The 21,015-nt window shown below is 36.4% G+C and overlaps 1 protein-coding gene across 4 annotated transcripts in view; it reads left to right on the forward strand.

The window, feature by feature from the left end:
* The window catches only part of LOC145668318 (uncharacterized), a 147,678-nt gene extending 127,272 nt beyond the window's left edge, over nt 1–20,406 (forward strand). For 2 of the 4 annotated variants that reach the window (XM_081736047.1, XM_081736046.1), the window contains one exon: nt 13,826–13,965. Coding sequence is in view for 2 of the 4 variants with exons in the window: in XM_081736046.1 (XP_081592172.1) it covers nt 13,826–13,829 (4 nt within the window). In the remaining 2 variants the exon portion in view is untranslated. Of the gene's footprint in view, nt 1–13,825 lie in introns of all 4 variants that reach the window. The other 2 variants (XR_014128011.1, XM_081736045.1) reach the window with 2 other exon arrangements.
* The last annotated feature ends 609 nt before the right edge of the window (nt 20,407–21,015 follow it).

Here is a 21,015-nt window from a genome sequence, read left to right on the forward strand (position 1 = left end):
CCAACATTCTGTCCCCCATGTATCCCGGTCTGAATCAATTGCCTAAAGCCCATAAAACATTCAAATTCAAATGTAAATGTTGTTCATCAGTGTCGACACCAAAATATTTCTCAATCAATGGTAGGGATGTTTGGTATCCTCAATCTGTCTCCCTCTTATTAGCGGAGAAATACTCTATATTCGGTAGTAATTTTTATTTTTTTTTAAAAAAAAGTGCTGTTTAATGTATCGCATAGGAAACTAAATTTTTATATACCCTAGTAGTATAGAAACGCACCATACGGTACCTTACAAAATAAACATCCTATGTCAAGGATGCAAACATTAACAATAATAATAGAAAAACATACTAATAAACATTTTAAAGACATTCTTTCACTAACCCTTTCACTGTGGAAGGCGACGGAAAGAAATTTCCCTAACCTGCGAATGTCGATTATAGTCGACGTGTTAAAATTTGTCTGTATCTTGGTTTTGTTTTAGTTAACTATAGTCGCCAAAGTTTTTCTGTGTGATTTCTATTGTTTATCGAAAACAATAGAACACAAAAAATTGAACGGTACAACTTCGGTGACTATTCTCGACAAAGCCAAGATACGGTCAAACAAATTTTAACCTGTCGACTATAGTCGACATTCGCATGTTAAGGAAATTTTCTTTCTGTCGACAAAAGTCGACTTCCTCTGTGAAAGGGTTAATCAAGTCGCACTTAAAAGTAGAAAACAATTTTGGTTATGCATGACAAAAAAAAAAAAAAAAAAAAAAAAAAAAAAAAAAAAAAAAAAAAAAAAGGATGCGCTCTAATATAGGCTTACATACAGTTACTTTATAAATTCTTAAAATGACGCGCCCCATTCTTTTTATTTAGGCTTGCATAAATAAGATTATTTTTAACTTTTTAGTGCGAATTGATTAACAAAAGAATGTCTTTAAAAGGTGTTTTATCATTTTGTTTATTCGTTGGTCACATTTTCCAAATCCTAAAGTGATATGCAACCAGGGAAATAAGGGCTGGTTAAAGGCTAGTATTTATTTTAGGATAAAATAGTTGAAAATAAAAACATTAAAATTTGCTTTTAAAATAAATAGATATATTGCAAAGTATGAAAGTAAAAATGAAATATTGTATTGTCGCCGGACTTACGTCGCTCTGTGACAGTTCTTAGTTCTATGACGTCATGAAATAAGTTCAATGTATACGAACACTTATTCAATGTTTGAAACAAACACCTATTACGTCCTTGTACACTCATCTCCAAAATGATTGTCGCATATCTATAACTGTCTTCATGTAAGAATATAATGTAATACTGAATTTGCTGGGTACTTTTAATACTGATACTATGTGTATAATTGGGAAATGTATATATGGTAAATTTCATAGGAAAATATTTATAAATACGAAAATTAGAATGAGTAAATCATAATGTTGCTAAATGGACACGAAAGTTTTATTTTCGTTTTATTATTCTTATTTACTCCTCTTTTGACATGAAACTTGCATACATGTCTCTGCCGATTGTACACATACTAACATTATAAGAAATACCGGGTGAATTCGTTATCAAATAATATTCCTACAACAACATATTTATAGACATGCGACAATAATTTTGGACATGAGTGTACCTTCCTGAAGAAGGTGACACATCTTTTAATTCTATTGTTAATGAAGTGGTCTATTTCCCCAAATAAAAACCAATACCAAGCAGAGCATATGCTCCCTCCTGTCCTTCTAAGCCGGTACCCAAGGCTAAATGTAACATTGCGTCCCTTTCCTGTTGTAATAGGAAAAATTCAGGATGGTCAGCTACTGGTATCGATCCCAGGACCATTCGAATGTGAAGGCGAGACAGAGGGTAAATCTGGTGATCATATTTTGAAAAGAAAATAAAGAAATGGATTCCACTAAAAAAGAGTCACATTGCCAATACATTTCAGATCTTTGTCTGGGTTTTCTGTCTTTCAATTCCAAGTTTTTTTTTTAACCACGAAGGCCCAAAATAATTTAGAATATCGAATCTCCCGTTTTTTTTTAATATTTGCATGGTTCTTCATTTTATATCAGACTCTTCCTGCACTATTCCCGCGTTATTTACCATAGGTAGAATCCTTTGAGAAAGAGACAGGCGACAAGTGCTTTAGTTCTCTATGGTATGTTTGTGACCGTTGTAGATATTTGAGTGGCTGACGGCTGATATCATGTTGGTCCCTCTTACAATATCTCTGTATTTATTTTTTCTTCAGTTCTGTTTCTCTTTTAGCCAAAAGAAAGGAATTTCACTCCTCTGTCCCATTTACATCCGTAACCATCCCCCTCCTGCGCTGTCCAACTTTGACCACATGCAGGGGAAAACGAAGGAAAAGGAGGGGTGCCATTTGCTTTGACGGCATTTCAGCAACAACCCCATCTGTTGCCAAAATAAGGAAACACTTTGCACTGCGATATCTTCGATTTGTCAAGGTCACTTGACTCCTTCCGACTCTTAAGGAGATGGATTTCAGTTGTTTTGTGTGTGGTCAGCATATTGGTTCCCATCATCTTTCATTCTGGAACTAAATATAATTAATTTTACTTTTCGTTTAAATATGAAATACTTACCTTTAGTTCTTAACGAAACAGAGATCATAGTGCAAAATGTCACTATGGCATTACATTTCGTTATATAGAAAATGAAATAAAATAATACATTTATGCTTGAAAATGTCGAAGATAATATGACAAACATTATGAACAATTCTATAATAGTATTAAGCAATGGTTTATAATAGAATAAACTGCAATAAAATGCAAGGTACTTGAAGTTAGCAAAAATATTTGCCCTTATACGCTGAAATACAAGTTTCTTGAATAGATAGGGAAACTTCACCTTGAAATATACACAACGAATTTATTTCTCGATAGAATTTAAAACATATTAAGAATTTTAGACCTTGAAGAACGCAACAAAAGTTTGACGTCCCATGGTTATAATATTGGCGTTACAAACAAACTAAACTAGCGATAAATACAAGGAACAGCTCACTGAACCAGCTCCTGTTTTTCGGTTTTTATATAAATTAACGTATCTAACGCCGGATTTTTGGTCAAAAGATATTTTTCTCTGCATAAATTTCAGTGAGAACATGTAACGTCAACATTTCATTAGCAAATGTAGCAACTGATCAAATTGAATAATGCCAAAAATAGCCTACTTTGCCTGCGAGGACCTATTTTTTGTGGAAGTTCCTACATCATATTTTAGGTGTTTGAATATTTCGAAAGGTTTTACAGAATGCTTGTTTTTATACATATATGTTAGTTCTGTGTGGTACGAAAAAAAATGGAAGAAAATGGTCTGCGGAGCTCTTTCTAGAATGTCTGTTATTAGTTGTAGTGGTTGATTTGATTTTAGCGTCCCATTCAGCAACGAGGCTATATGAGGCATGGACTTACAGCGTAATGTGGGATCCGAAACACATGAGCTCCTGCCGAGAATCGAACTCTGTTTTTAGAAAAAAAGTATCTGATCAAAGTCAGGAAGCAGTCACACTCGTGTTTCGGTATGACCGGAGCAGACCTGGAGACGACAAAACGTCGTTATACACAAGGAGAATTTGTATGATGCTGTTAGTAAAACTTTCTGCTGGTCTAGGGTGGCTAGCGCGTGCGTTTTTGGGTTTTTTAGTCTCATGTTCGATTCCCGTTAAGTATCAATTAAAATTTTACTTTAACTAGAATTTATTTTCATTAATCATCCGTCTCCTTTAGCCTACAGGACTTAAACGTTGAAAAAAGTATATGGGAAAAAACGTTAAATACACTGCACATGCAAAAGTTAGATGCCAGTGTTTTGTAATCTATTGACAAAATAATAGAAAGACAGGAAAGAAAATCTCTTGAAAACTGAAACTGAACAATGTTTTAACATTCATGCTTAATTTGCTGCTAGCGTGACAGATTAAATTCAATGTAATATAAATATTACACACAAAATTCGTTACTCCACTGTTGATAACATGGAAAATGCTAGGTATTGTTAAACATTAAAAATAACACCTCATTTTTATATCAATAAATACATAAGACAGTAACAATACTATTAATCTATATCTACGTAGTATATAAATGAAAAATACATTATTTATCATAACGAAAAATGGCTGAACCGTTTAAAATGAATTTTATTAACATGAACATTTTATTAACACCTACCTTGGACTGGGTTGTTACGCCATTTTTATTAAATTGCGTACCCTAACAGAGGAGAGGAAGTTAAAAATTTATGCCAAAAATAGAATATCTAACGTTTGTGAGATGAAACTTGATATATAAAAAACTTATTTAAAACGAGTGTGCACGTGTCCGACCGTGTTTAGAAATTTCGGTATTAAGTGGAGAATAGGGGCAATTTGTATCATTTTTGCTTAATATTTAAGAATGATGACATCAAGGTTGTGTCTTGTCATACCGTATTTAGCATTTGGTCTAGTCGGGTTTCTATAATTCATTAACGTATACATCATAAGAGGAAGAGATGAATATAAACACCTTATTTTAAAATATGTGAGCACATCTTCCGTTGTCCTTAAAAATCCGCTTTTGAAGGGAAAAGGGGGCAAGTTCTAAATACACGGTCAATATGTAAAAGTGACATGGTGATTGTCTGTCCGATCATCACGGAAATCGAATGGACCGTTTGAAATGAATACTTGAATACATTTAGTACTTGGAAGAAAATGGTTAGCTGACGTCCACTGGGAACTTGAAAAAACTTCGATACAATTTAGAGGATGGTCAACTATGCCTAAATATAACATTTCAGGTGGAAGTGAACACGAGGAAAGAAGTAATAGCGAATTTAAGTTTAGCATTGGAAGTCATTGAAAAACAATGTAATGCGCGCAAACCACAAAAACGTAACTTTTTATAAGGTTTGAAGACATGATTAACATATTATTTATCCCAACGGATCGATTATTTCTTATCAAGTTGTAAAGAAAGGTCTTGCGTTTTTCAACCTTCAATTTCAAAAGAGCATATCTCAGTTCAAACAAACCTTTGTTAATCGAAATAAGAACTATGTTAATACACTTTTGCCAACGAGAAACAAGTGTGTTAATGCCGGTAGCGTAGAATTATTCTGGAGTGCTGGACGCGACGAAGTCGTTAAAGGTCGTTTCGGCATCGTCTCGGCTTTTGAAGTATTTCTGCGGAGGAAGTTGTCGAGATGCTTGAAAAACTGATAGTTGTTGAGCGAAAGGTCCGGCGAGTATGGTGGATGAGGCAGAGTTTCGCAGCCCAATGCGTTTAACTTTTGCAGCGTCTGTTGTGCAACATGCGGACGAGCGTTGTCGTGGAGCAAGATTGGTCCCTTTCTGTTGACCAATGACTGGCACATACGTGTACGTCGAAGCTTGTGGTGCATTTCGTCGATTTGTTGGCAGTATTTCTCCGCCGTAATCGTTTCGTGCGGATTGAGAAAGCTGTGATGGATGAGACCAGCTGCAGACCACCAAACAGTCACCATGATTTTTTGTGGATGGAGTTTCGGCTTCGGGAACTGATAAGGAGCTTCGCCGACGTCCAACCACTGCGCCGAACGTCGCCGATTATCGTAAAGGATCCACTTCTCATCACATGTCACAATCCTGTCGAGAAACAGGTCGTTCTTGTTCCGTAAAAGAAGAGAAGACGACACCTCAAAACTACGATTTCGATCATTTTCGGTCAATTCGTGCGGCACGCATCTTATTCCCAATCTCTTGCAGATGGTTGGAAATTATCATAGGTGTTACACCCAAGTCTTCAGCAAGCTCTCGAACAGTTGTGCGTGGATTGGCTTCGACTAAGGCTCTCAATTGGTCGTTGTCAACAGCGGATGGCGGACCACTGCGCTCGTCATCTTCCAGTCTCTCGTCACCGCTGCGGAATTTCTTGAACCACCATTGTGCTGTACGTTCGTTAGTAGTTCGTGGGCCAAACGCATCGTTGATATCACAAGCTGTCTGGGCAGCTTTTTGGCCTAGCTTGAACTGGAACAAGAAAATCGTGCGAATTTACCTCTTGTTCATGCTATCTTTGAAGTCCTGAAAAAAAAAAGTATTTTAAAACAAAACCAATACAACAAATAGATAGAGCAAAAAACGCGCTTTAAAATTATATATATAGGCACAATATTATAACGACACTATTTGAAAATACATCATTGAAAATAGAGGTAGCAAAAACCGCAAGAGCTTTCTTAACAACCTGATACATGTGTCTGAAGTGTTTAGTTGCGCTGTCAATTGATGCTGACTGATTGCGGCTACATTAATATTTGTTTCTTATTGAGTTTCATTATAAACTTCACTTCAATCCCTATACCTTCTCTTCGTGTTTATTTCCATCAGATTTTCTTTTCATTCAGGCATAGTTGATCATTCTCTAAATAGCGTTCAAGTTCGCCAGCTGGCGCCAGGTGACCATGTCTTACAAGGGGAAAGCAGAATTTGGTAAATGAGCTTCGGGTCCAACCTTCGCGAGGTAGTAGTTCACATTTAAAGTGATAATATTACAAGCTGGGAGAGCACAATACCCAGAAATAGTGGAGAAAAAGCGACTTAAAGATTCCTATTCGTGCATATGTGATATGACGCGTAAAATAATCAAGTGACGGCGTGGCAGAGTTAGGAACATCTGCGACCCCCGTGCAAAGGGTCCCGGGTTGGATTCCCGCTCGAGTCAACTTTTTTTATTTTTTTATTTTATTTACTTACTTATTTATTTATTTATTTATTATTATTTGCTTTAACAAAGTTAGAGCAAACTTTTATACGCAGATTTGTGACTTTAATCTATTTTGAGTTACGTGGAAATTACTCCATGGATAGCTTGTAGATTAATAGAGACCTTTCACAGTTCACAAACCAATCATCTTTCCTCAAACTGATAGTTCTAAGACTGATCAGTTGGCTCATTGGAAGTGTACCACCCCTTTCAGCTCCGAGACACATAAGGCATGCTTCTACAACTTAACTTGGGATCCTAAACTAAATGAACTCCCATCAGAAATCAATCTCTTGATAGGGTTGATTCCATAAATGTTACATTCTTTTCATTCTCACGTGAGTATTCCCAAATAGAATATGACCTTCCAGAATACATACTGTCTTTCCATTCGGTATGAACCTAGGTTATTAATCATATTCTCATTAAATAGTGAACGTGATTTCTGTTGCTTGTTTTCTTGCTATATATATTCAACTTGTGATTTTTGCTTTTGTCGTTTTACCATATAACAGTTTCTCTGCTTTCCCTGCTTGCCACACTATTCGTGTTATTTGTTGTGTAAATTGCATTTGCAAACGTAATATGTTTTGTTGTTTTACAAGGATCCACAGCTTTAAAAGTTTTTAAGGTCAGTTACATTAAACAAACTGATTTTCTCACATCTTCCATGGCTTCAAGGGGCAAAAGATACTATCCTGCGGAAAGCATGCATAAACTTATGTGGCAGATAATGCATACAGCTGCTTTTTCTTTAATATTTAAAAATTCTAAAATCACCGCTTTAGCAAAATTTCAAGGTATTTTCGACAAATCAAGCAGTTGATCTAAAGATCTAAAATTTTATGTGAGAGCTTAGTGTCACCAATGGTACTTTTTCCTCACTACTCATGATTAAGAAAAATCCAAATATACAGCGTTGTTCACAAAGTAATTTTGTAATCCAAAAAATTGTTCTCAGTGTTTGTGAGAGTTTTGCAGCTAATCCGAAACTCAATACTTTTGTAACCTTCATCAGACTAGATGACAATGTAGGACAGTGAGAAAATCCAATTCTTGGACTTCGATGCGTTATTGAGTTATGATATGAGTTGAAAGCCTTTTTCCGTAATTTTTACAACGTTCCCTTACGGTACACACATTCTTTTTATCTAATTCGAATATGAAGTTTAGTTGATTGCTTACATGAAGTTTAGTTCATACTTATTTTTGTACTCTTAAAAAGGAATTCAACCATAAATTAGACTTAAGAGTGAGCCGATTTGTTATATACATAAAAGAAAAATCACACTCGGTTAGTTTTCTGTGCATATTAGTGTTAATTGTATTGTGAACTTTGCTAAACGTGAAATCCATAAGTCCAAACATTTTCTTTTTCTTTTTTCTCTCTTTTTTTGTTGGGGGTTTGGTTATAAATAACTACATTCAAAAACTTAATCTTTTGTTACATCGAATTCTATGAGTAAAGCAATTGAAGCGAAGTGAAATATTTCAAAGTGTATGAAACGAGTGTTAAGAGTGCATCGTAGGTTGGTTTTATGTTGGTACAGCTAAACTGTGAGACTGTGTTGAGATACTTGAGATTTTAATAACTTACTCTTGATGTTAGTGTTCTTTTGTAAAAGGTACTAAATTGAATAAAATATATAATAAAAAAAAAAACTGTAATAAATATTGAACCTCCGCTACCACGTTATTATACGCAATTTAATCAAAGTGACATGATGAAATCCAGTTTGAGATAGATGCTAACATGTTTAAAATTTCATGCGAATCATTTTGGCTGTGATGCTATCACAAACAATTCTGTTACATTCCTTTATATTTGTAGTTTTATTGTTGAATGATGCAGTCTTCAGTTCTAATTCTAAATCTGTATGTGATTGAATTTCTGTTTATCTTAATTTCAAGTTATACATTGATAGTTAAACACACATTCCGCAAAGCTCAACAGGTGAGTACCAGCTGTATGTCGTGTATCAAAGTGTATTGCCTGAAGAGGGATAGATTTCCGAATGAAAACGAGGAACGCCATACATACAAGAACTGAGTAATTATGACTTCATCACACAACTACTGACCTACATAATATACGTGTCAGGTAATGTAGCAAGATCCTAGACGACTATGTAGAGGTTATAGAAAGTACATTCATTGAGTTCCCTCGTTGCTGTTACCTACTTACTGCAAATGTAAGTAATGTTCCTTCAATGTAATGTAGCAAGATCCTAGACGAATATATTCTATGTAGAGGTTATACAACGTACATTCACTGAATTCCCTCGTTGCTAAATGGTTAGTTTTTCCGTCTGCGGTGTCGGAGATCCAAGTCTGATCTCCACCTGGACTTCATGTTGTAAGAATCCCATGTTGAACTAAGGATGTAAATTTCAATTATTTATTGCGGTGTTTATTAGTAAGTGAAATAATAACTAAGCAACTTTATTCGGTGCTCAGTTCATTGATACGCGTTGGGTTTACGCCATATTTAAAGTTGTTTGGTGCGTCATGACTTCATTGCAAAGTGGGCCAGATGCAGAATCTGACTGGAAAAAATTAGTATTCCGCCTATACATGCAATATATGATCACTATACCAGTAAAATTATTACTCGGTGCCATAAGTGACCACAATATATTCAAAACAACTGAGAAACGATGAGTACGAGAAAAATAATGAGCTAAAAGATAAAAGATAAAACAACGACGAAAATAAATTATCCAAATAGAACAATAATGTACTTTACCTGCAAAGATTGAAGAGAAAAAACATCTAATCTTTTTTCAGGGGCCTAGAACTAAACATTGTAGTCTTCATTGTTGCCGTCTGCATCGTTATTGTGATCATCATAATCATCAACGTCATCGTCACCATCATCACAGTTATCACTATCGCGATCTTGGCCATGTCTTACTTCACCCTCCTGAGATGCTGCACATTTAATAGCAGGTTCTGTAAGTAACTTCCTGACATCAGGGAGGAATGAGTTCTTGTTTTTGTTTCGGGAAGGAGATTGACTTGAAATGATAGGATCGGACCTGAGGAGGAGCATGTGCAATACATCGCGAATATTCTCTTTTCGAGAAGTTTTCTTGCATGAGCTGCCCTATCTGCTCTAATGTGCTCATGTGTTGCTTCTTGAGCTTCCTCGGAGAGCATTCCGATAGGCAAGATGGCTGCCTCAATAATTCTTCCTCCATAAATTTGAATTTTATGAACAGAAACCAGCATAAAGAACCATGGATATAGACTAAGATACAGTTTGGTAGTTTCTAATGTGAATGCGTCAAATCTTTCTGCATTAATTGGAAAACTACGTGATATAGTTCGCAATATAATACCAAATCGCCAAACCAGTTCTTCATTAATTCCTGTAATCTCGGCGGATTGCGATGGATCTTGGGAAGAAACGCCGCGCCGTGTTTCCATCATTAGAATTTCCTACTGCTCCAGGTTTATGCTGATCTACAATTGGGCCCCTTTTCGTTCGGAACTCTTGAATAATTTGCTCCTTCGTTGCAGAGAATTTGACTTTGTCTTCGGGGATCCCTAACCTGCCATTTGTGAATGTCCAACCGATAAGATGTGTGAATGAGGCATTCGAAAAATCGGATCCAAGCATGTAAGGGGAAGATTCCAAATACATATCTGCTACAATCTATTGCTTTCTTTCGTAATTCAATATTGTTCATATTCTTAGGAGTAGATACATATATAGCACGTTTGAGAGAAAGTTTCTAACAGAATTGCACATCTTTCCATCCACCATCGTGAATACAAGTTCAGGGATGACAGTTATTTCCTTCTCCTGAGTCAGTACATTAGTAGGCTTTAAATTACGTATTTGCGTTTCCATTAAACGTACCTCCATTCCCGACAGTTCAGTTGTCTCTTTTTGGTACAACGATTTAACGGAAGGACAAAATCTAGGCGATGATGGTCTGGGATTTTGCCACAAAATTGTTTTGTCAGCCTCCCCATCTGATGTTGAATACAACTGTAAGGGAACGAAGGAGATAGCAAAAATATCTGAGTCACTATATACAGTGTTTGATTCATTTTCTGTTTGAACTTTCTGCTTATATACACTATGACAACTGCTTCCATCGCAACCCCACGTACACACTAATTTGATTATGTCTCCATCTCTGGTACACTGTTTAATAACATCTTCTTGTAAAGTCAGATGCCCTCAATTGTCTGATCTATTATTGCTTGTAAATGAACTTCGGCTAACATGTCAGTTACTATAATATTTTCTTCTCTGGTATAACACTAATTTTGCTTCCCGCACCACATTATACGAAGGATATATGTCACAATATTTTGCCTTTGCGCCTAGTCTGAAATTGATATACTGTCTTTTAGATAAATTGATATCTACAATAAGTGCAACGGCTTGATCCGGATAAGTGTTTGGATAGAGTTTTGGCGAATGATAAGCTTTCTCATATTTTGTTGCTCTCTTGGGTGTCGTTTGAGTAATTCCTCCTAATACAAATGCGGCATCTCTTTTTCCAGCAACTCTCAATGGCCTTTGGGTAGTCAACACCAGCTCTTGCTCAGAATGTGTAACGAGTGGTTTTACAAGGTTTTTCTTCGACTTCATTCCCGAATCTTCGAAGGGTTTACTAGGTCTGCCTAATTTGCTTGTCGAAGGTCTATGCTCTTGTCTTCGAAAGATCGTTTTCAAAGCAGTAACCACTTTATCAGAGAACTTAATATGTACTTCCAACCAATCATTATATTTCGATAAAATTCGACCAGTCATTTTATTACACAGCTTCCAACGCTTCTCGAAATCATCTTTGAAGGCACTTAGTCATTTACATACTGCGAAGAACATCCGCAGATAGGCTTTCCATTCCTAGTTGTTCGTAATATAATTATAAAGTGCTTCGTTTGATGGCTTAGAACATAGCACCTCGTACAGGCCCTTGCGCGTCACGACGAGCATGTCCGGCTCTACACCTATCTTTGAAAATAGGATAAATATAAAAATCAGGCAAGAATGGGCAGTAGATTACAACTGTATTTCAAAATACACATATCAAACTACACCATAACGAAAAATCTCGCTACAGACATGGACGTACCAGGGAAGCAAGAAAGTTCGTGCGCTTTTGAACAACTCCCGCTTCCATTTGGCTGCTGCGGCGACATCTGTCCCCGTAGCATGAAAGTTTTGACTGTTTGGGAAAGCTTATTCATTGACGCATCAGCCACGGTGAATATAACAACGCATTTGTCAGTGTAGTGTGTAAAAATCGCTCGTGATCATGTCAGTGTCAAATAAAGTTTTTAGAGCTTGTTTGCTTTACGAGTTTAAATTGGGGACAAATGGTGCAGAAGCAGCTAGAAAAATATGTGTTGCGCTCGGAGAGGGTGTAATAAGTAAATGTACAGCACAAAAATGGTTCCAGACCTTTTCAACTAGTGACGAGACCTTTCAAGATAAGCCTCGCTCTGGGAGGCCTAAATCAGTGGATATGGACCACCTGAAGGCCTCTATTGAAGATTATTCCAGTCAAACATGCGAGGAACTTGCTCACCGATTCGAGGTAAGCAGGAAATCTATTCGGGTAAGTCTGCATCAGTTGGGGAAGACCTGAAAACTGGGTCAGTGGGTCTCTCATGAGCTGACCGCTATGAGCCAAGTTCTAAGACTGAATATCTGTTCATTTTTGTTGACGAGACACAAAATCTGTCCAATTTTGGACCATATAATAACTTGTGACGAGAAGTGGGTCATGTATGACAATAAAAAACGGTCATACCATTGGCTATCACCGAATGATCCGAAGCCTTTGACTGCAAAACCGAACATCCATCAACACAAGGTTTTGCTCTGTGTTTGGTGGACTACAAACGGTATCGTGCACTACGAATTCTTGGAACGTGGTAAGACAATTACCAAAGATGTGTACTCATCACAACTGAGAATGGTAGCCACCAAACTGACCCAGAAACAGCCAGCACTAGTAAACAAAAGAGGTGTGCTCTATAACCAGGACAACGCGCGCCCTCACACCGCAAAACAGGCGCTGGAAGTAATCTCAGAACTTTGTTGGGAGCTTGTATCTCATCCTCCCTACTCCCCAGATGTCGCCCCTTCGGATTGCCATTTATTCTTGGCCATAGACAACTTTATGCGTGGCAGGCAGTTCAAGACTGAACAAGACGTCAAAAATGCAGTTGCTGAGTTTTCCGAGTCTCGGGAACAAATATTCTACAAAACTGGCATTTACAAGCTTGTTGAGCGCTGGGAGAAGGTTGTAGAAGCAAATGGAGGCTATTTTGCAGAATAAACAAACCGTTAAAACCCTGTAATTGACAGTTTTCTTCCATAGTATAAAAGCGCACGAACTTTCTTGCTTCCCTGGTACATTCTTAAATGTCAGTTTGAATTTCCAATAGCAGTTCTTTACTGCGTAATTACTTGCACTCTCTAGAGATACTTCTACAGAAAAGCAAAATAAACCAATCAAACAAAACTTAAGTCAAACAGCAAGTACATATACATACCTTTACTCATAGCTTATTTCGCGAACGTTCCTTGCCTTTTCACATGTATAATTAAACCACAAACTTTACGTTCATACCACCCTAATTCAGCACGCTACTAAGCATATAATGAACTATCAACTTTGACGTGTTACTACCACCACTATAAGTTATCTGTGTTTATTGACATATAGCAAGAAACTTCGGTTTTCAATTAACACAACTATGCTGTTCGAATGTAGATTAGACATAGTTGCCAAAACTACTTTTTCCGGTCAGATTCTGCTTCTGGCCCACAGTGCATTGCAAAGAGCCTTGAGAATTGTGTGATTTGGGGAAGGGAGGGGGAGATCTGTATTTTTTAAATATGTATTTTAAAAATTATTAAATATGATTTTTTTTAATCAGTATAAATATTTGTTTCGCTTGTATGCGATAAGATCTTGGTTTAATTCTAGGCAATGTCCAACAATAATTTTAAAAAAATAACAAAAGAAACGCAAGAAAACTGTACTTGTACGAATAGTTATTATATATAGTTTAATTAACAGCAAAAATAAATCTTTCCAGATGATCAGACAATTGACGTCCCTTCATCACCTGTGAGATGCTACATTCCAATAAGTTCGCAAAAGGACTCTTGTATTAACTACCATGATCAGTTTCCATTGAAGCGAACTATTAATTTAGGACAAACTCGGAGTGTAAAACGTAAAAAAGGAAGGAAAGGGGGAAGACGGAAGAAGATGAAATATAACAGGGTTAAAAAAGAATTTTCAAAATGCGCCGAAAATTGAATCATTCCATTAAAATAAAGAACTTTTTCAGAATGTAAATGTGTATTATAAGTGTTGTTTTTTTTCCTTTCATTATGGTGCCTTTAAATGAATTTGTATATTGAAAGATTAAAATATTTTTTATTGAGATATTTATAAGTAATAATTTTGTAAAAGTGTATAATGGATTTGTTATATATATGTCAGATACCATATAGCTATTAGTTACCATATAGGATCTCGTCTGTTTCTTTTCTTTGTAATATTTTTTTAAATTAAATGTGCTTTTGTGCAATTCAGTTGTAAAAAATAATTCTGTAGATCACTGCCGAATAAAAATGTTACATGTTAGATACATATAATAATGTTTAAAAGTAATGAGCACCCACCTTGCAGCTCTGTATTTTATTCCATAAGTAGAATTGCAGTAAAGAGATAATATATTTTTATACATAGGCTTAGTTGCAAGAGTCTTCAAAAGAGCAAATATACGTAGTTATTGCGCGTTTGAAGACTCTTGCAAGCCTATATATCAAAACATGCTATTTACGGGTTAGAGTAGAGAAATTTGGAATGAAAGGTGGTTGTTCAGCTTGAATACGCAAGTACATATTTCTGGTCTTTATAAATATAAATTCAGTTCAGAATAGAGCTCTGAAGCCAGTGACACATACATTTTCAGATGTGTAAGCTGTGCGTAACATTTTTAAACAAATGTGACTGGGAGAAGAGACAGATATATTGTTAATATTTAAAGTATGCTTGTTTGGAATATTGGTAATAGATATGAGAAATTACTGTAGATTTTTGTGTGGAATGGCTATTGCGAATGATTCTTCGATTAGCCGATGTCATTCTGGGAGTGTCATCAATACTGATACTTATTTAGCGTCAATCTTCTTTGAGCCACATTTGACAAGATGCTGTTCTGAATGTAACATTATATTTTCTGCGAAAATAGTCCTATACTTTCCGCTCGAGAACTTTTATTATGTTGTTTAGCCCATCCCTCTCTCCACACACATTGTGCCAAATTTCAATACTACAAGATTTAATTTTATATTTTTCCTTCGTTAACTGGACTACATACACTATGTGATCAAAAGTATCCGGACACCTGGCTGAAAATGAGTTACAAGTTCGTGGCGCCCTCTATCGGTACTGCTGGAATTCAATATGGTGTTGGCCCACCCTTGGCCTTGATGACAGCTTCCACTTTCGCAGGCATACTTTCAATCAGGTGCTGGAAGGTTTCTTGGGGAATGGCAGCCCATTCTTCACGGAGTGCTGAACTGAGGAGAGGTATCGATGTAGGTCGGTGAGGCCTGGCACGAAGTCGGCGTTCCAAAACATCTTAAAGGTGTTCTATAGGATTCAAGTCAGGACTCTGTGCAGGCCAGTCCATTACAGGGATGTTATGGTCGTGTAACCACTCCGCCACAGGCCGTGCAGTATGAACAGGTGCTCGATCGTGTTGAAAGATGCAATCGCTCTTCAACAGTGGGAAGCAAGAAGGTGCTTAAAACATCAATGTAGGCCTGCGCTGTGAGAGTGCCACGCAGAAACAGCAAGGGGTGCAAGCCCTTTCCAAGAAAAACACAACCACATCATAACACTACCACCTCCGAATTTTACTGTTGGCACTACACATGCTGACAGATGACGTTCACCGGGCATTCGCCCTACCTACACCCTGCCATCGGATCACTATGTTGTGTACCGTGATTCGTCACTCCACACAACGTTTTTCCACTGTTCAATCGTCCAATGTTTACGCTCCTTACACCAAGCGAGGCGTCTTTTGGCATTTACCTGCGTGATGTGTGGTTTATGAGCAACCGCTCGGCCATGAAATCCAAGTTTTCTCACCTCATGCCTAACTGTCATAGTACTTGGAGTTTATCCCGATGCAGTTTGAAATTCCTGTGTGATAGTCTGGATAGATGTCTGCCTATTACACTTTGCGACCCTCTTCAACTGTCGACGGTCTCTGTCAGTCAATAGACGAGGTGGGTCTGTACGCTTTTGTGCTGTACGTGTCCCTTCACGTTTCCACTTCACTATCACATCAGACACAGTGGACCTAGGGATGTGTAAGAGTATGGAAATCTCGCGTACAGACTTCTGACACAAGTGACACCAATCACCTGACCACGTTCGAAGTCCGTAAGTTCCGCGGAGCGCCCCATTCTGCTTTCTAACGATGTCTAATGACCACTGAGGTCGCTGATAATGAGTGCCTGGCAGTAGGTGGCAGCACAATGCACCTAATATGAAAAACGTATGTTTTGGGGGGTGTCCGGACACTTTTGATCACATAGTTTATATGGGAACGGGTTTGGTTGGAGTTCGATTACTGATGAGGACATGCAATTTGGATCCTACTTGAAACTGTGTAAATGATCCTACATAACACTCATGCTGAAACGACCTTAAAACTATGGTTAATTGAACAGAAGAGAATACCTGCAACATCGAAATCTTTGTTTTTTTTTTTTGTTTTTTTTTCTTTCTTTCTTAAAAGTGAAATTCTTCACACGCAAATAATATTCTTCATTGTCCGTGCATAATTTCAGAGCGTGACGAGAGTATTGTTCCAAGATTTATTTATTTATTGTTCCACCAATAACCTGGATTCTTCAATTAATTGTTCCAATTTTTCACGACTTTCACTTTGAACGAAATAAAAGAAACATCAAAATAAAAATTCTAATGAATTCCTAATAGATTGAATCGTGTCGTTTGATTTTTATAGGAGTCACTTTTACTGAGATACATAGTTCTGAAAATGGGAGAGATTCAATACCAATAATGTAAACCAAATGTACCTGAAGCGGAAGAGGACCAAAATGAAAAAAGAATTCTAGAAATTCTAGTAGATTGAAATGTGGATAGTTCAAATAATGAAGAAAATTATTTTCGTTTGTTTTCGGAAACAATTAATAGTTAGTAACAGTAAACACATAATTAGGAAAATAGTTACTTCAATAGTAACATGGTCGATCATCAGGTTGAACAGTGAATTGGCAAAGCTTTTTGTTCATTATTTATACAATACGGGAATCGTCACAATGAAATTTATCAGCCTCTTGAGGGAAAATTGTGACAAACATATGGCTTTTGAATTTACAATTATTCTGAATTTTATGTTACTTGGTGTACTAGAATACTAAATTTCAGCAGATTTGCTATATTGGATCAAGAGCGCAAACATGAATGTAATTGCTTTTTAGAGTGCTTCTCTGGCGGGAAAATTTTAGTCACCAAAATTTAACAGAAACAGATCTGGTGCTTCGTTTGGTTATATTATGTATGAAGTTTGAGTTAGCAAGATTTTTGGAGGATTTTTTTTTCCAGTAAATTCCTTGTTCAAGGACATGTACAGCATATAACATTCAAGAACTCGTGGTAAGTGTAATCGTTAACGTAAGTTTACCCACAACTCGCTAATGAAGCATCTATCTGAGAATCTTACTCATTACTGTGTATTGCATGTATAACACGAAGTTTTAGAGTGTCAATTCTTCATTGCTTAAGTAACACGATATATATTAATGGTAACAGATAGGCAGAATGTTATCATATTGTAAACTCATTCTTACACTTAACCACATTGCTGAAACCTTGCAGCACAATTATGCCTAGATTGTCGCCTACAGTACAGGATACTTGTGTTATTAAATCTTGTGTCCGTGTATTCCATTACTTGTAATAAAATAAATACGAAGAATGACTAAAAAGTTTTGAGCCTTCAGGGAACTAAGAGGCACAGATGTAATTGTGCCTTCATCTTAATCTCCTAATCATTTTAATGCCTTCAGCATAATCCTTGTCCATCAACGCACTTGTTCTGCGGTATTGAAGTGTCCTTATTCCAGTAGAAACAAATATTTAAGTTGTGATCACAATAACTCCTCCATGTCTGTAATAACATCAGTATCGATTGTAGACCGTCGTTCAGTTAGAACCTTTTTAAATTCGGGAACGAATGGAAGTCTGAGGGAATAAAATCTAGTGAATAGAATAGCTAAGGAGCAACTTCAAATACGCATTCATGAATAATTGCTATGGCAACGGTGGAGGTATGATCTGAGTGTGTGCACATGTGAGAAATATTGTCGTGGTGGTAGAGAACTACTCTGACCATCATATGTAGCTATTTGGTCTTGAATTTAAGTTCTGATTTTTTCTTCACTATTTTAGCGTAATATCTTTCTGTAATGGTGTGACCCTTTGAAGGTAATCAATCAATATCACCCTTTGGGAATCCCAAAAAACTGGTACCTTACCTTGCCAGCGGGAGGGGGAGACCTTTGTTTTATTAGGAGGATGCAGGGTGCTTCCATTGGACTGTTGTTAGTTATGGGCTGATTGTGATGAACCTAGCATTCGTCCATTGTAATGAATCGTGACAGAAAGTAGTCCATATCACGTCCAAACAGTTTCAAATTTTTCAGTGATGTGGTGTCCCAAGTGCTCTTTTGTTCAAGAGTCAGAAGACGTGGGACCCATCGAGCTGAAACTTTGGAAAACCAAGTTCATGTGTCAGAGTGTGATCTGCTTCTCCTGTGGTATGTCCAGGCTGTGTACTATCTGATGAGTTGACAATCGCCGATCTTGTATGATCATGTCAAGTACGAGAGTAGTATTTTCGTTGATGGTCTCGTTGATCTTAGTTCATTTTCAACTCTTCTTGAATCCATCGTGCAGGGGCAGATTCAACTCTGAGATCCGACTCACTTCAGGGCCTGTTAAAGACAAAATAAATTTCTTAGAACCATGAAATTGGTACACATTACCCAAAAGTTGCACTATTATGAAGCATATGTTTTTTCTGTTCTGGTTTGTTTCTGTGTTAGGCTCAAAAAATTTCAGTCATCCTCGTATAAAAAAAGAATGATAAAAGCTGCGTGAAGTTAGTAATCTTGAGAATTCTGTAATTGACTTGTTTTGTATGGAAGTGACTACTTACTTGTATTTGAAAGTACTTGTTTGCACTTTATAGAAATACATATTTCATCAAAAGCTATAATACAAAACTAAATTTAATATTAATATTACTTTCATTTTCGTAAGACTGGTACGTAAGTATGAATATTGAAAGAAGATACTATTTTTCGTAGCTTTAAGTGTCATATAACAGTATTTGTTCTTCCAGTGTGAAAGAAAAGCCTTCAGTTGAAAGTTAAAAAGAGAGAAAACAGTATTTGAAAAGGTTCGAATACCGGAGAGGAATTGATCTCTTCCATTAATTTTTATTTTTCATGTACTTGATTCATATTTGAGGAGTACAGTTGTACGGATTAAAATACAAACTGAGACATGTTAGATGGCAGCCACCTTCTTTTTCCTCACTATAGGCAATATTCACTTGACACTTAAACTACACTAAACCTTAAAAATACTCATATTTAAATTTAAAATTCAGTTTCGTAATTTGTGGCATATGAAAACATGCTAATATCAGTAATATTATTTATTGAATCAGTGTTGACATCATTTTATATTTTGTGTTTTATTTTAATCATACAACCGTATTTATAAATCTCTCCTAAACTTGTTCCCTATGTGTTATCCAACCAGGGAACACACACGATTCGCTTAAAAACGATATGAATAAACCATGCATATGAAGCCCCCTACTTGCCAAATACCTAGGTGAATACAGAATTCAGGTGTGTCAAAGCTGTTTTGACGTTAAAGCTGGTCTATATATATATATATATATATATATATATATATATATAAACGTTACATAATTAATAAACAGTTCTGAAATAGTATAAAATTTTTGTTTAGTTGAGTGAAGTATCACAAGCTATGACAATCTATTATTGTATAATTTTCTTCACACATACAACTACTTGCACTCGTCCATTTATGTTAAAACTTCCAAGTGTTGACAGTAAACAACTGAAAATGGCAAGTCTTCTTTGTGGATTATGAATTGCAGTTGTTTGTATCGAGTTTGTTTCTGGCCGCTAGAGTGCACATTGTTTTTGTTGTATGTTCTAAGAGAACGAGGATTTCGGGGGATTGGCCCATACCTATTTTCGTCTTCATCGTGATATGTTCTACAAGTAAGAATAATTTTCGTTTTCTGTAGTTTAAATTGCTTTTTCATGTCACAGGTTACTTACAAAAGATGGCACAATTTGCTTCCCCTATCACATTGGATGAGCTTCGACGTGCCTCCAGGTTTTGACTACACCTAAGGGATGAGATTCATTATACTTGTAGCTATCTCCCTTAACGCCAGGGGAGATTTATAAATACGGGCATTTATTACTTAAGCTGAATTGATCGTTGTGTAGTACATTTATGTGATGTTAATGACGAGCAGGTTTGAATAAAAGTATATTTTTAATGATATTACGTATGTGTTTCATTTCAATTAACGAAAACTGAACTTATTCGTCAATATGAAATGTTACTTGAAAATATTTTCGGCTATTACGTCGTAATTAATTTCTAAGTGTTGGAGCCAATACTCTGTAAGGGCTAAGGTTTGTGCTTCGTTGTAATCACAAGAAAAAAAATCTGTAAAACTTCATTAACCTTAACGCCCATTAGCGAAAGATCCTTGTCAAAAAATAATGCAGTGTGAGTCAGAAGCTTTGTGATACACAAATATATTTCTCGGAATATCTGTTATATATCGCGATAATGGTAAATTAATTTTTCTGCAATTGAAATTATGCATATGTCTACAGCGACAAGCAAAAGTAACTCCTCCCTAAGTGCTTTAATTGCATTACTTGGGATCCAGATTATTTGCAGTTTCTAAAACGCCTGGGCAGATGCCACCCAACTTACACGTAACTTTTCTCCGCACTGACAGCAGTTGGTAGACCTGAGTCAATCTTTATGCAAGTAAAATTATAAGTAGACGACGCACGAAACATTTCTCCATTCTGAGATGAATCTCTATGGTTCAGAGCGTGTTGTCCAATGAACACCATATATTAATCTCAATATTGCTGT

Source organism: Thermobia domestica, chromosome 13, assembly GCF_964235325.1.
Source record: "Thermobia domestica chromosome 13, izTheDome1.hap1.1, whole genome shotgun sequence".
NCBI lineage: Eukaryota > Metazoa > Arthropoda > Insecta > Zygentoma > Lepismatidae > Thermobia > Thermobia domestica.